General features: G+C 38.2%; 1 protein-coding gene across 3 annotated transcripts in view; it reads right to left on the bottom strand.

The window, feature by feature from the left end:
- The window catches only part of LOC128508408 (phospholipid-transporting ATPase ABCA1), a 171701-nt gene that overhangs the window by 47817 nt on the left and 108538 nt on the right, over positions 1–15346 (bottom strand). For all 3 annotated transcript variants that reach the window (XM_053479743.1, XM_053479742.1, XM_053479741.1), the window contains exons 24-32: positions 14649–14715; positions 14346–14548; positions 11981–12029; positions 10868–10975; positions 10687–10722; positions 8906–9045; positions 7385–7512; positions 6914–7012; positions 3788–3980 (exon numbers count right to left, since the gene is read on the bottom strand). In XM_053479743.1, coding sequence (XP_053335718.1) covers positions 3788–3980; positions 6914–7012; positions 7385–7512; positions 8906–9045; positions 10687–10722; positions 10868–10975; positions 11981–12029; positions 14346–14548; positions 14649–14715 — 1023 coding nt within the window. The remainder of the gene's footprint in view (positions 1–3787; positions 3981–6913; positions 7013–7384; positions 7513–8905; positions 9046–10686; positions 10723–10867; positions 10976–11980; positions 12030–14345; positions 14549–14648; positions 14716–15346) is intronic.

Genomic DNA, 15346 nt, shown 5'->3' on the forward strand with positions numbered 1-15346 from the left:
TTTATGCCGGAAGCCCTTTCTGATGCAACCCTCCCATTTGATCTGGGCTTGAGACCGAAGTTTTGGGCACTGGGTGGAAATTGAACCCTACAAACGTCCATCTCTGAGCCACCAGTGAAGAATGTCAGTAGTGACGCTCTCACATGCGTTCCCGTGGATTTGTGGGTCAGAAGATTGAGATTGGAGATTTGGGAGGAGACCAACAGCACTGATGATGTCATCAACTTCTGTTTTTAGGTATGACTGCCGTCCATATTTGATTTGATCTGTGCCCAAGTACTCTGTACCGTTCCTGGGACCACCTTTTCCAGCGAACTCTTGGGTACTGTTCCCAAGCATGGAATGATTGTATTCTCACTAATCAAAATCAATCAAGTCTTTGAGCTCAAGTCTTCCCGGAAATGATTCCAGGGCCTTAATATAAAAACACCCTTAGATAGACTTTGGATCTACTATGACCCTGACCAGGATAAGCTGGTTACTAAAGATTAATGAATTAATGAAATGTCCAAATGAGTCATGTTCCATTCAGGCAGCATGGTGGTTTAGTTGTAAGCTTAGTGGGGGTTTGAATCTCATCTTCAGTCTTTGTGTGAAATTTAAATGCTCTTCCCATGCTTGCTGTGTTTCCTCAATTACTCAGGTTATCTCAGACAGTTCAAAGACTTGCTGTCTAGGTTGATTTGTTTCCAAATTGCCCCTAGTGTGATCTGTTGGACCCTGCCTTGTGCCCTAAGTTCTCTATAGTAGGCTCTAGCTCCACACACCCCCATTACCCTACACAGAATAAGTGGTACAGAAAATGGAAGGGTACAATCAGGTGACCAATGCTGTGCATGTTTGATTATCTACACATGACCATTCTAACTCATCACTGTACCCTCCTTCCACCAGATTAAATTCACACCTCACTAAATAAACCAAAGCTTTAAAATGGATCCTAGCAGCTTAAAATGACCCAAGTGGCTCCTCTAAATGAGTAGCATAATTGGAGTCCTAACACTCTCAGACAATTTACTGTAATCAAAGTAAGCAAAAGCTGATCAAACTAGCAGGCATTATTCATTGAGATCATTTAAATTCGCATGAGCATGTGCCTAGCAATCAAACCACAATCAACACTTTTTTTTTTCTTTTTTTTTTTTTTTTCATGTGTGTGGCTTAATTAAATCTGCAGTAATGCTCATGAGGCATAAAAAAAAGCTTTATTCAGTCCTGGCCAGATGGTGATAGAGGAGCGCAGCAGTTTTTATGGGGCAGAAACCAATAGCAACTTACACGAGAGTAGACTTAAGCGGGTTAAGAGGTCTTGCTCAAAAACCCAACAGTGGTGCTCTGGCAGGTCTGGGATTTGAACTCATAACTCAATCGCTGGTGCAGAACCTTAACCGCTGAGCATTTAATTCACTCCAGTTTTGGTATGAGATTCTTTCGTCATAGAGCAATGACTCGAGTTAAGACCAGACTTGCAAACTGGGTCAACTCCGTGCATGTGTGTGTGTGTGTGTGTGTACGCACTCAGTCGTACATCCTCCTCCCGTGCGCCCAAAGCAAAAATAAACTGGTTTGGAGTGAGAGAGGAAACTTCACTACATTTACACTTGTCATTAGCATAGCAATCCGAACGCAGCTAAAGGTTTACAGATTCCTCAGCATGCACTTTGGCTGACGGATCTGTCACTGTGCCTTTTATAAAATCTTGACAGCATCCTGCTGAGCCACCATCGACTTGAACCGCGTGGAAAATTCTGTGTGATGTCTCGCGTTTGAGTTATCATCAGATGATATCGGCGTAATTCAAAGCCCTGGTTCTGAGGACTCTGACTCGAGTGCACCCAGATAGGTTTTGGCTGATTATAAGCAGAACAAATTGTCTGGTTTAAAGTGACAGATTTTCAGGTGACTGAAATAAACGGTGTAAACATTTCCTCTAAGGATCCTGTGATGCTGCATTAATGGATAAAATAACACAGTTGCAAGGCACGTGGGTTTCTGAAGGCTTTAGTCAAAATTTTTTATAACTTAAATTGTTGTTAGCCTTTTGGCTGCTCCCATCAATGGGTTGCGACAGCAAACCATCCAATCCACACCCAATGCTGGCTTGGGACCAGTACTGCATCCAGTGGCTGGGGTTTGGGCATTGGGTGGAAATTGGAAATTGAACCCAGGCCTATCGCATGGTGGGTGAGCAACCTGCTACTGAACCACCAATGCCCGTTTGAAAAATTTTAGTGTAAGTGGGGAAAAAAAATCACAAGTTACATAGGCATGTTAAACTAGAAATTGTGTTTATCCATTAAGCATGCTTGATGCATGAGTTTTGCCAACACTTCAATTTAGGCGGTATTTTGATTATGTCATCTGGGACATTTGTTTAGGAATAATTCTTTGGCATGGCTTCCACAGAGGTGTGTATTGGGACTGGGATCCTGCAGTGATGTCTTTCGACATCATATAGGTTATGTCAAGTCTATTATGATGTCACTGCATAGCGATTTTCCTCCCAGAACAGTCTTACCTAAGGTGTTCTTATTTTCCATTCATTAAAGAATGATGTCATATTTTGATCCATTCGAGCTACAATTACTAATTGTAGTAATAATTTATAGTAGATTTACATTGAGGCATTCGGCAGACACTCTTATCCAGAGCGACTTACTGTACAAAAGTACTTTTAAGTTTCCGTCCTTGTGTTAATTCATTGATTACTGAGATATATATATATATATATATATATATATATATATATATATATTTATCTCAGTATATATATATCAGTATGCAGTATATATGTCTATGTCCTCAGTCCTTACTTGGACATCTAGAGGAACTTCATTCCATCACCTAGATGCCAGAACAGAAAACAGTTTAGATGCATGTCTTCCTCCCTGGGACCAGTCAAGCAGTGATTAAGGTTGTGGGACATTTCTCAGCCTTATGCCTTCACCAGCCTTTTGTTTTCCTTTCTCTTAAAGGTAATTAGCCAAGGCAAAGCAGCGACTGATTAGTCTTCTGCCCTGTGGTGAAAAAACACCTGAATGGTATAATGCTCTAAAACTCTAAAATATGCTCACTCTTTCCAACATCTCAACACAGAAACCTTCACCGTATCAATAATGAATTTTTAAGTTTGATTATTTAAATTGCCTGCTATTAAACAAGCCTCTGTTTCAGTTCTTACTACAAATATGATAGAGCAGTCAGAAGCCGTGTGATGTACAATGCATGGCCAAAAACTAGTCACACTCTCTCTCTCTCTCTCTCACACGCACACACACACACACACACACACACACACACACACAAATAGTTCAATTGCCTTTGATTACAGTGCGCAATGTAATGGGCAATTCATTTGTCAATTTATGTGTGTGTGTGTGTGTGGAAATGCACTTACTTTCACTACTAAACATCGCTGTGATTAATACTGTCCATTTTTTTTTAGAATGCAACTTTCCCAGGTGTTACCTTGATTACCAGTCGTGGCATTCTCTTCCCCGATTTGATTAATGCATTGTAAATTTCATTCATTGTAATGTTTGTAATGTTGATTGGCTGCAGGCATTTCTTGTCCAGGCAGTGTAAATGTAAATGTAGAAATGCAAGCCTATATTTTAGGGCTAATAAGAGATCGACCCAACAATTGCACCAAAAACACCAAAAACAATCTCTCGAAGTAACACCAGCGCACACTTACCAGCATTCGAAAGATTCATTTTACTAAAGTAAACTGAATTTCATATCTTTAATGTAATGTAAAAACTGAGGTTGGCAGGTTGTATCTAACCTGAGGTGGTGGTAATCCTCCAGCACCAGGAAGGCAGTCTGGTAGCATCATATTACGTCCGGGAGTGCTGCAGTGGCAATCTGGCGATGGATTCTTCATGCTCCAGTTTCCGTTTTTGAAGATCTCGAGGATGGCGGGGTCTACAGAAGGAGTGAACCAGTCTGTCGCTCCCGAAGGAGTGCAAGGGTATTTACTAAGAGGGGAACAGGCAGACCAGAACCAGAAATCAAATTCATATTTCTGTGCAGTATTATACAAGAAACAAGAACTAAAATAATAATCAGTTCAATATTAAACCATTTTATTTTAAATATCAATTTAAATGTTTTCATTGAGTATCACCAGTTTGTTGTTAGTTCAAACCTGAATCTACAAATTGTTATCAGAAGCTCTCACCAATCTAAATGAAATCGTCTCTACTGATCCGTTGTCTAATATATAGAAGGGCGAGCCATTTCCATTTCCTATATTAATAAGAGTAGAGTCTTAAAATCAAATCAAAATGCTTCAGCAGTTAATGAAGGGATTTAAGATCCTGTGAAATGTTATCCCTTATTCTTGTGCTGGTGTACATTCCTGCTGAGATGGAAATTTAATGATTTCATATAACCACCGGGAACGAGCATCTTCTACCCAGGTGATAACGCGACTCTGACAGAGGATTTGTGAACATGAAAAATATCCGCCTCAATGGACTGAAAACACTGTGGAGTGTTTGAGGTCTTCTAACTAGACAGAGAATACACATGGTTGAAGATGATCAAATCTATATTGTCGGGACCTTTTCGTCTTGAGGGGTCTAGAGGAATGTTTTATAGTTAAAAACTTTATTCGAAAACGCATTAAAGGCAAGCTTTTCTTAATTTTAAGGTAAAGTATTCTTTACCTTAATTTTTACAAAGAAAATGATACTAAAGATATTTTATATGATACTTAACAGTTTTAAGCTTTAACTTAAAGAGAGGATATTCTTATAGATTCAAGTGTTTCATTTAAGGACAGTCTCAGGGTTCTTTGTGCAGCACAGTTACCTTTTAGGGGCAATCTTGAAAGAAAATATAACACATCCCACTGGTCTTTGTGTGTCTTTGGGCATACTAATAGCTAGAAAAAGCATACTAAGATGAAATAATAGCGGGCATATGACTGAGCCTTGGTGGACTCAGTATAATACTTCTGAATAGTTACTTACTTTTTTTTAAATAGTAAAATTTATATAATACTCATATAATACAAGCCTAAATCTTCAGGCTCGACCCAATGAAACCCAATGAAATTGCCATAGCAACAACTTCAATTAAACACCAAAAACAATTTAATTATGCATCTATGTAATACATTTTTTCTACAGATGATCTAAGGGCAATATGAGAAATTAAATGGACCCCTAGGGCAGAGGAATGTTCAGTGGGTAAAGCTACTGATTGGAAGTTCAAATCCAAGCTGTTGGGCCCTTGAGCAAGGCCCTTAACCTTCAACTGCTCAGATATATAAGGAAATACAAATGTAAAAGTTGTAAAAATTTAAAAACTGTAACCTAAATGTCTAAAAGCCATCTTGGAGTTAGTCGCAACTGTCAAAAAGCTTGGAACTAAAAAAAAAAAAAAAAAAATTATAGAAGCAAGTACAAGGTGTGGGAGTTACTGTATAAATATAACTGATATTCCTTTTCATTATAAATTGGCTTTAGTGTAAAGCATACCCTATGGATTAAGGTCGTTACTGTGTTTCATATGAAAGCGCACGATTAACTTGCATTCCATTTTTCTTGTAATCAGACGAGGTCATAAAAGTCTTGTAATTAAAACTGATACACATTTGCCTGACTTGTTCCCTATTACCAGAGCTTTTAGGAACTGAAAAGAAGTCAAATAATACAAATCACCAGCATTGTTAAGTTTCAAAGGCCTCAACAAAAAAATTATTTGTACCAGAATCAGAATTAGAATGAACCTTTTCAGCAGTTTGCGCTACAGTAGCTCTTCTATTGGCTCAGCATGCAGTACTGTACATGCGCCAGGGTTTGCTCCACACATGCATCAGTAACCCTTGGCTCCTTCTGAGTTTGTTCCTGTTCAACGGCTTTTTTTTAACAGACAACTTTTGGTAGGTCCTGACCACTATTGACCATCACAATTTGTGATGTTGCAGTACTGTAGTTACAATGTTACCATCTCGTTACCTTGGCACGTGATGGCTAGATGACTGGCCACTGCAGCTCTTGAGGGATGTTCCTAGTCTTCACTGGCCAAAAGTGGTCACCACCAACCAAAAGTGAAACAAAAGCCATTGAACCAACAACAGGGTCATGGATGGCGAAGGGGGAGTGGAGGCTTTTTTCCCAAGTAGTCCAATCAAATGGAAGAGCTACAGTACTGTAGCTCGATTTGCTGAAAAGCTTAATGCTGGCTCCAAAACTAAGTTGTCAAGACACATAATGTATTGCTTTTTTTATCTATAAGGTAAGTTGCAAGAAAACTATTGCTACCCGATAAATAGGGGTCTATTTTTGTGGAAAAACCATGGACCTGGCAACACTGTCTATAAATATTTAAGCAAGCAACTTGACACTAATTTACACCTGTTTTTTTTGGGTGGGGGGGAGGTGGACAAAATAACACTCAGAAGTGCCTCCTGCTAATTGCACACCAAAAAAGTTTAGCACAAAGTTTAGCACATCGAATAGAGTATTTAATTAGCCACACTTTCTCATTCCCTACCATTTCTTGTGCCGACACTTCTTTTTTTTAATTATTTTGATCTACCTTCAAAACCATACGTGAATTCGAGAAGTTGTGCATTGTTGCATGCCAATTTGAGTTTGTTCTTATTGTTTTGCCATATTATTTGCACAGAATACAAATAAAACACCCAAAATAAGCACAAACATGAATATCAAGTCAGATTAAGGTCTCTGAATAGATCAAATAGATGATGGTGGTTTGATGCACACAGAACATGAATAGGACACTACCCTTTATTAATTAAACTACAAAATAAAAAATACGGTGCGTTGTGTCACATCATCCCAAATGAAAAACTCTTACACAAAAAACAGCTTTATATTTCTTGGGTACATCGACACCAAATGTACTTATACAGTACACACGATGAGGCCGAACTCACGGTATAGGGTTGCCATCCATGCAGCGGGTGCCAAAGCCTGGTTCAGAAAGGAGGGCGCGTGTTACCTTCATTGCCTCGTCCATATCCGTCCTGTCAGCACTATAACACACACACACACACACACACAGCTGAATCAGGGCTTCCATCTGAGTCGAACTAATCAGGGTTCTATGCTGCTAATCTCACCGGTGCCTGCTGCTCTCTCTTTTGCACACACAGCCTCTCTTACCTTACAGACGGAGCAACAGACTTGATAAATACCGCAATAAAACCTCTACACACAGTTTGCTGTGACTAGCGGTCTAGCTGAAGGAGCCAGATTGAGTAAATATTGCACAAGTGGTTAGGGGTCGACTTCTAGACTTCTGGAACGCTTCCAAGCGTACCCACGCTGGAGAGTTTTGTAAAGCGTTGCCTTTAAGACATTCCCTGTTGGCAAGGGTGTGTGCATGTGTGTGTGTGTGTGTATACCTGTAGAAAGTGTTCTGTGGTTTTCCATACATCCAGGGTTGTAGTTCCAGATTGGGGTACTCAACGAACGGTGGGATGATCAGAGAGAAAATCAGAGACAAACACACAAACAGTGCTGGGAGGACCACCTAATGGAAATACCCAAACAGACATTTGTCCTTTAATTAGAGGTAACACAGAAAGTTGGCAGGCTGTGAAAGAACTGATTGTGTGTTGCAACGTGTCAGCATTTCATTAATGATGGCATACAGACTGTTTGCTCAGAGTGCCCACATGCACACACACTGTATATATGTGTGTCTCTTTCTCTCGTTCTCTCCCTTTCACTTTCGCTAAGAATTTTTTTAAATGTCAGCTGGATAGTTTAAGTAAAAGCATTAACCTGGTATTTTGTTCTTAAGAGATGTAGGATTGTTTATTGGATTCATTAATTAATCTTTAGCAGCCATGTTTTCATTGACAGCATTTGGCAGATGCAACATTCAGAGTGACTTATACTTCATTATACACCTGAGCAGGTGTGGGTTAAGGGCCTTGCTCAAGGGCCCAACAGTGGCAACTTGGTGGCTGAAAGGTTTGAAACCTGGGACCGTCCAAAATGTAATCCAATCCCTTAATCCCAGAGCTACCGTTCCCGTTTCTAAATGTGTTTTCTGGTCAAGAAGGATCCGAAGCCCATCACAGTCCACGTCATAACCCAATCCATCTACTGGAATGTTTTGAGGATATGGGAGGAAACTGGAGAACCTAGAGGAAACCGAAATGACCAAATGGTGTCCATCAAACCATTGCTTATTTAAGTTCCTCTGTTTTTTTTTTTGTTTTAAGTTTAGAAACATCTGTTTTTGAGTTGCAGCCACTCTCTGATTGTATATACTTAGGAGATGTTCATCTCCTTTTAAGTGCACCAAGTAGTTCCCTAGACCATATCAATCTTTAAACCCAGCTTTTACATCCGACTAAATGCACTGAACTCTCATCGCAAATGGCCTCGGGTGTGGAAAAGCACAAGTGTGAACATCTCTCCTTGTCTCCCCTTTTTCTGTCTTTGACGCATCCTAATTCTCTCCTCTCTTTCCCTCTCTATTCCTCTTTTTCACCATCTCTTAATCTCGCTCCCCGTGGCAGGGTTGTTTATTTTGGCTGGGTTGTAAAAAGGCCTTGATTAACCACTTTCCACCACTGTTGATGTCACATCCACCATCCACCCGTCATTAATTTCTCTCTATTCTTTTTTCAGCCCATCGTTCTCCTTTCCTCCCTCCCTTTCTTTCCAAATATTTCTCTTTCACTTTTCTCAGCTGATGGATAGGCCAGATCCACAGCCGTGCTAGCGTGTGAAGAGCTTCTCGGTTTGAGGTTGATTAATTACAACACAAAACACAAAAAAATGGCAGTAAAACAAATGTAGCACCGGGGAGAAGGACAATGGAGCATCTTTCCCAAGAGACACGCCTAGGATTACTTCTATACGTAGTGAAATGTGCTGATCCGGTTCTGTGCTTTAATTGTGCATGTTACCTGTGCAATGATTCCTTTCCTGCTTCTTCTTGCATGATGAAATCGCTTTATAAACAACGCCAGAAACTGATGTCTAATCAGAGGCCAGCCAGTGATGACATATGAACCTCTGCCATTCACACCTGCAGATTGCTGACCATCTAAATAGACACAGGCATAAATAACTACTATGTAAGCTATTGCACAAATACTCTATTTGTGGAAAAGCAAAATTTGTATTTCATATCATTTAATATTCAGAATTAAATGCAAACATCAAATTTTATCATTAAACATCCACCACCAAAAATCATTCATCATTGAACACCAACATTTACCATCAAACAACATTCATCACTAAACAACAAACACCAGGATTCACCACCAAACAGCATTCACAATTAAGCAACATTCAGTCAAACAACATTAACCACCAAACAACATTAACCATTAAACTACAATCATTTATCACCAACCAACTTTTACTATCACTATTAAACTTCAACACAAATCACCATTCACTACCATCACCACCAATCTCAATCCAGCACTGACATCCACCAAAAGCCATCATTCTCCAGTAAAAACCAACATTCACCACCAAACAACATTCATCATTCAACACCAACATTCAACACCAAGCAACATCCATAATTAAACACCAACATTCACCACCAAACATCATTTATCAAACACCAACATCTACCACCAAACAACATTCATCATCAAACACCAACATCCATCATCAAACAACATTAATCATCAAACATCATCTATCACCAAACAACATTCATCATCAAACACAATCTACCACCAAACACCAAAATCTACCACCAAACAACATTCATCATCAAACACCATCTACCACCAAACAACATTCATCATTAAACACCAACAACAATCACCAAACAACATTCATCATCAAACACCATCTACCACCAAACAACATTCATTATCAAACACCAAAATCCACCATTAAACAACATTCATCATCAAACATCAACATCTACCACCAAACAACATTCATCATCAAACACCAACATCCATCACCAAACAACATTCATCATTAAACACCATCTACCACCAAACAACATTCATTATCAAACACCAACATCTACCATCAAACAACATTCATCATCAAACATCAACATCTACCATCAAATAACATTCATCATCAAACATCAACATCTACCACCAAACAACATTCATCATCAAACACCAACATCCATCACCAAACAACATTCATCATTAAACACCATCTACCATCAAACAACATTCATCATCAAACATCAACATCTACCACCAAACAACATTAATCATCAAACACCAACATCTACCACCAAACAACATTCATCATCAATGACCATCTACCACCAAACAACATTCATCATCAATGACCATCTATCACCAAACATTCATCATCAAACATCAACATCTACCACCAAACAACATTCATCATCAAACACCATCTACCACCAAACATTCATCATTAAACCCCAACATCTACCACCAAACAACATTTATCATCAAACACCATCTACCACCAAACAACATCACCATCCAAGAAAATACACTAGTAAAATAAACACCAATAAGGATTCATTACAGTCCAATGCCAAAATGCACTTATCTAACGACAAAAAAAAAAAAAACCTAACAAGCACTTTAATCCAGTAATACTGCTAGAGGACTAACATTCACATAAGGCCTTCCCTGTTGAAAGGGATTATCTGTGTTTATAAGCTTTGTTGCATTGGTGTGCTTTTATTAAAAAAGAACAGGAGGAACGTGACAGTACGTACCTTCAACTCGATTTGAGAATCTTCCCTTTTTTTCTCCTGCACAAGCAGGGGGACAAGAGAGAGAGAGAGAGAGAGATTATTGTGTATTCCGTTACATGTGTGTGTGTGCGCGTGTGTGTGTGTGTGTGTGTGTGTGTGTGTGTGTGTGCGCGTGCGTGTGTGTGTGTATGTGTGTACACACTTTGTTGAGAAGCTGCAGTAGCTTTGTGCTCCATAGCTGAGCTCATGCTGCGTGATCTGGACACTTTAGAGCTTCTCCTCTGGTCTCTCTGAAGCGGCGGTGCATTCTCTGAACACACAAACATATACATATAAAAGTCATCTACAAACAACAATATGAGATGCAATATAAATTTAAAAAAATATGTTTCTTATAATTTATTGTCATTTAAAGTTTTAATGGAGAGCTTTAATGTTTTGTTCTACAACATTTGAAAATTCTTAAGTTTCATTGGTCAGAAGGTTTTTGCTAGTCAATTATTACTGTTTCTGTTTCTATAGTAGTGGAAAATTCACAGCGATGTGTATGACAGAATCTTTACTTAATTAAAGGCTATTATACATAAACATACATACTGTACATACAGTATACAATATACACATTGTGTACGAATGTATCATAAACACACATACAAACGTAATACTGCAAGGAGACATTTACTTAACAGTTATGAAATGAGTCTCCAGTTTCAGCTCTTTGTAACATTAAGGAAGTATTTTGATTAAGAAACTTGATTAAGTTTGATGATGAAATGGCTTCAAGCAATCATTAAATGGTAAAAGACATCATTAAATGGAACTATAAAGGGAAAAAATGTATGATGTCATTTTTTTTAAATATAAAAAATATTATTAGAGATATTATCAAGTAAATATAAAAAATATTATTATTGCCAATTTCTATCATATAGTTAAATAAACTTCATTTTAACAGAAATGCTTTTCCCGTTAGGTACTGTAATTGTATATTTAACTGTGCAAACAGTTACAGAATTCATTTATGGTCATGCTATCCGGTATCTCCCAAATAAGAATGGATCCTTGAATCTGGTTCCTCTTAGGGTTTGTATCATCTCTCATAGTTTTTCCTCAAACTGCTCAGTTTAAATGTTTTTTCAGACGTTTTATTTCTATAAAGCTGCTTTGTTGTGATTTCCCTTGCTAAAAATAGACCATTTTGTTCCTTACTGTATATAACAACGGCATTGTTTGACATGTGCTTAGAAATGTGGGTTTTTCCATAACCCTAAATCCAAACTCACAGGCAAAATAAATAACAAGTGGAACTTATTACCATTTGTTTCCACATCAACTCCTGTCTCTTCTGCCACTTTTAGAAATATCTAAAAGACAAAAAACATACATATCCCTGAAAACATACTGTACTGTTAATCGCTGGTTAACGACATGAACTAATGCTTGACATTGGCTTGCATGGATCTAAACTTCAGTGTATCTATTAGAATTAATTAAAACTATTAAATATTGTAAGAAAAACTTTTGCCTCCCTCCATTTATTCTAATATTTGTGCTTGTATACCATCTTTAAAAGCCTGTCTGAGAGTCTAAATACCCAGCACAATAAAAAAAACCTGTTCAGTATTCATAATGCATTATAAATGCACATATTTATGTGTTATTCAGTATAGTGTGCAAATGCATTCCAAGGCCTGATTTAGTTTGTAAATGCTCACAGGTACTTAATTATATATATATATATATATATATAAATATATGCTGTACCACTCCATAAATCACAAGGATATTAATCCTTAAGGCCAGCTTACATACTGTACTGCATATTGCATAATATCAGCTCATAAGTTAAAGAGAATAATTAAAGCTGTACTGTAATGCCATATAAAACAAGTCTGAATATACAGTAATAACTGTGTTTGTCAGTAATGTAATGCTACTGTAGAATGTACTACACACTTTCAGGTTTTTAAACTGTAATTAATATGTGAAAAATTGTGTTTAAATAAAGCATTGTGACTTGCATATGACTTAGATGCTTAATGCATTTAAAAGACACTTAATTATAATACAGTGAATAATATCATAAATAATAATAATATCCGGAAAGTATTCACAGCACTTCACTTTTTCCGTGTTTTTTGCTATAGTACGTTACTGCCTTATTTTAAAATGGAGTAAATTCATTATTTTTTGCCATGACATGCTTTTGCCATGACATGATTTGCTCAAAATTGAGCTTAGGTGCATCTTGTTTCCACTGATCTTCCTTGAGATGTTTCTACAACTCGATTGAAGTCCACCTTTGGTAAAATTCATTTAATTATACATTAAAAGACACACACCTGTCAATATAAGGTCCCACAGTTAACAGTGCATAAGCCAAGCCATAAAGTCCAAGCAATTGTTTGTAGACCTCTGAAAATGGATTGTATCGAGGCACAGGTCTGGGTGGGAGTAGAAAAAAAATGTTTTGAAGCTTTGACAGTCTGGATGAGCACAGTGGCCTCCAACGTCCATAAATGGAAGTAGTAAGGAACCACCAGAACAACCTAGAGTGGGCTCCCTGGCCAAATGCTAAATGTTGAGCGATTGGGGAAGAAGGGCCTTAGTCAGGAAGGTGACCAAGAACCCAATGGTCACTCTGAAAGAGCTTCAGTGTTTCTCTGTAAAGAGATGAGACGTTCTAAAATAAAAAAAAAACATCTCTGCAGCACTCCACCAATCAGGCCCTAAAGTATATGGTAGAGTGGCCAGATGGAAGCCACTCCTCTGTAAAAGGCACATGACAGACGCCTGGAGTTTGCCAAAAGGCACCTAAAGGATTTTTTCCTGAAGGATTTTTTTTTTTGTTGAAGCACCTTTGGCACCAGTTACAGCCTCAAGGTTTTTCTTCTGGATGGTTTTCCTCTCTCCACAGAAAAATGCTGGAGCTCTTTCAGACTAACCACCAGGTTCTTGGTCAACTGCCTGGCTAAGGCCCATCTCCACAGGTCTCTCACTTTGGCCGGGCGGCCCACTCTACGAAGAATCCCAGTGATTTCAAACTTTTTTCATTTATGGATGATGGAGCCCATTGTGGTCATCTGGACCTTCTATGCTGAAGAAACGTTTTTGTACTATTCTCCAAATCTGTGCCTCGATACAATCCTTTCACGGAGGTCTACAGAACATCCCCTGGACTTCATAGCTTGGTTAACTGTGGGACCTATATATATAGACAGGTGGGTGCCTTTTCAAATCATGTCCAATCAACTAAATTGACCACTGGTGGACAATCAAGTTGTACAGTAGGATCATCTCAAGGATGATCAGTGGAAAGAGGATGCATATATATAAGATACAGTACAGGTATATATACTGGATTTATAATACAGTATGTTTTATGAAGATACATTATTTGTGTGTTTGTACACTTAAACTGCCTATTAACAATTTGGTTGCAATAAATGTTTATACTGTAGATAAGGCTTGCATAAAGATTATGCATGGTTTTATATGCTTTTTATAGATGCTTAAAAGGCACTTAATTTATATATAAATATATATATAATATTATACGTATACATAATGTATCTAATATATATCATAAGATATATAGACATAATGCATTATGAATACCGGATTCATAATAAGCTTTATGAAGAGATCCGTGTATTTGTGTGTGTGTGTGTGTACTGTACCTCCTCCAAGCTGGTGTCCGAGATTCCGTAGCTGCTGATCCCCAGCCTCACTTTCTCTAAATCAAGCTCTTTAAAAAGTGAGGCAAAGCTTCCATCTTTTGAGCCAGTGTAAGGCAGCACATACACCATCTCCTGACCTATCACCTCTAGGAACTCCGCCTGCGGGACGTGCAAACGGATGACGGCAGTGACATCATCTAAATCTAAACACAGAGATTTGCCAGAGAGTTAGTACTTGTTAGTACTTTCTCTTATAGTAGTTTCATTTTTTTGTCTGAGTTTGTGGCAGGTGTGTGTTCTAACCTGCTGGCTCCATGGTGCTGATGCTTCCTGAACCGAGCCCTTCATCCAAACTGGAGGCATCGCTGAGCTACACAACACACACACACACACATAAACATCAGTCCTAATTTAAACCCATGGAGACATACTCATTTTCTCTCTCTCGCGCGCGCTCTCAAGGTCACCTGTGTGTCAGTGCTAGCTAGTGTCTGCTTTATTCTTATCATTGACTTTAACTTTATCTCATGATCAATAAGGAAGTCGGTCATTAGTCATGATGTAGGAGCAACAAAATGCCAATAGGAATCTATTTTCCTGGTGCTTAATTACACTCTGATAATAAGAAGCTCTACATCACTGTGTTTCCTCTGATGATTAATCATGTCTAGTTCTATTGGATGAACTATCGGGCTCAAGATGTTGTTTTCTGTGATTATAGAGAAAAGTTTTTTTGTTTGTTTTTAACAGAATAAAAGGGTGGTGTTTTTGAAACTTTTCCAAGTTCAGAGAGGCAACCAAGTAAAGAGCACCCTACCCTAAGTATAGTTCACATTTGTTCACAACACCATCATTGAACCTCACAATTTTCCATTAGGTAACATGCAGGATAGTATTGTCCTACAGCCCTGCAAGGAATCTTTTAATCAGAATGAACCCCTTGTTTTAGGAATGTAAAATATCCTATGTCATCCTTCAATTGTCTTATCTTGTTACCGGAT

This window comes from Clarias gariepinus, chromosome 20 (genome assembly GCF_024256425.1).
Source record: "Clarias gariepinus isolate MV-2021 ecotype Netherlands chromosome 20, CGAR_prim_01v2, whole genome shotgun sequence".
NCBI classification, from domain to species: Eukaryota; Metazoa; Chordata; class Actinopteri; order Siluriformes; family Clariidae; genus Clarias; species Clarias gariepinus.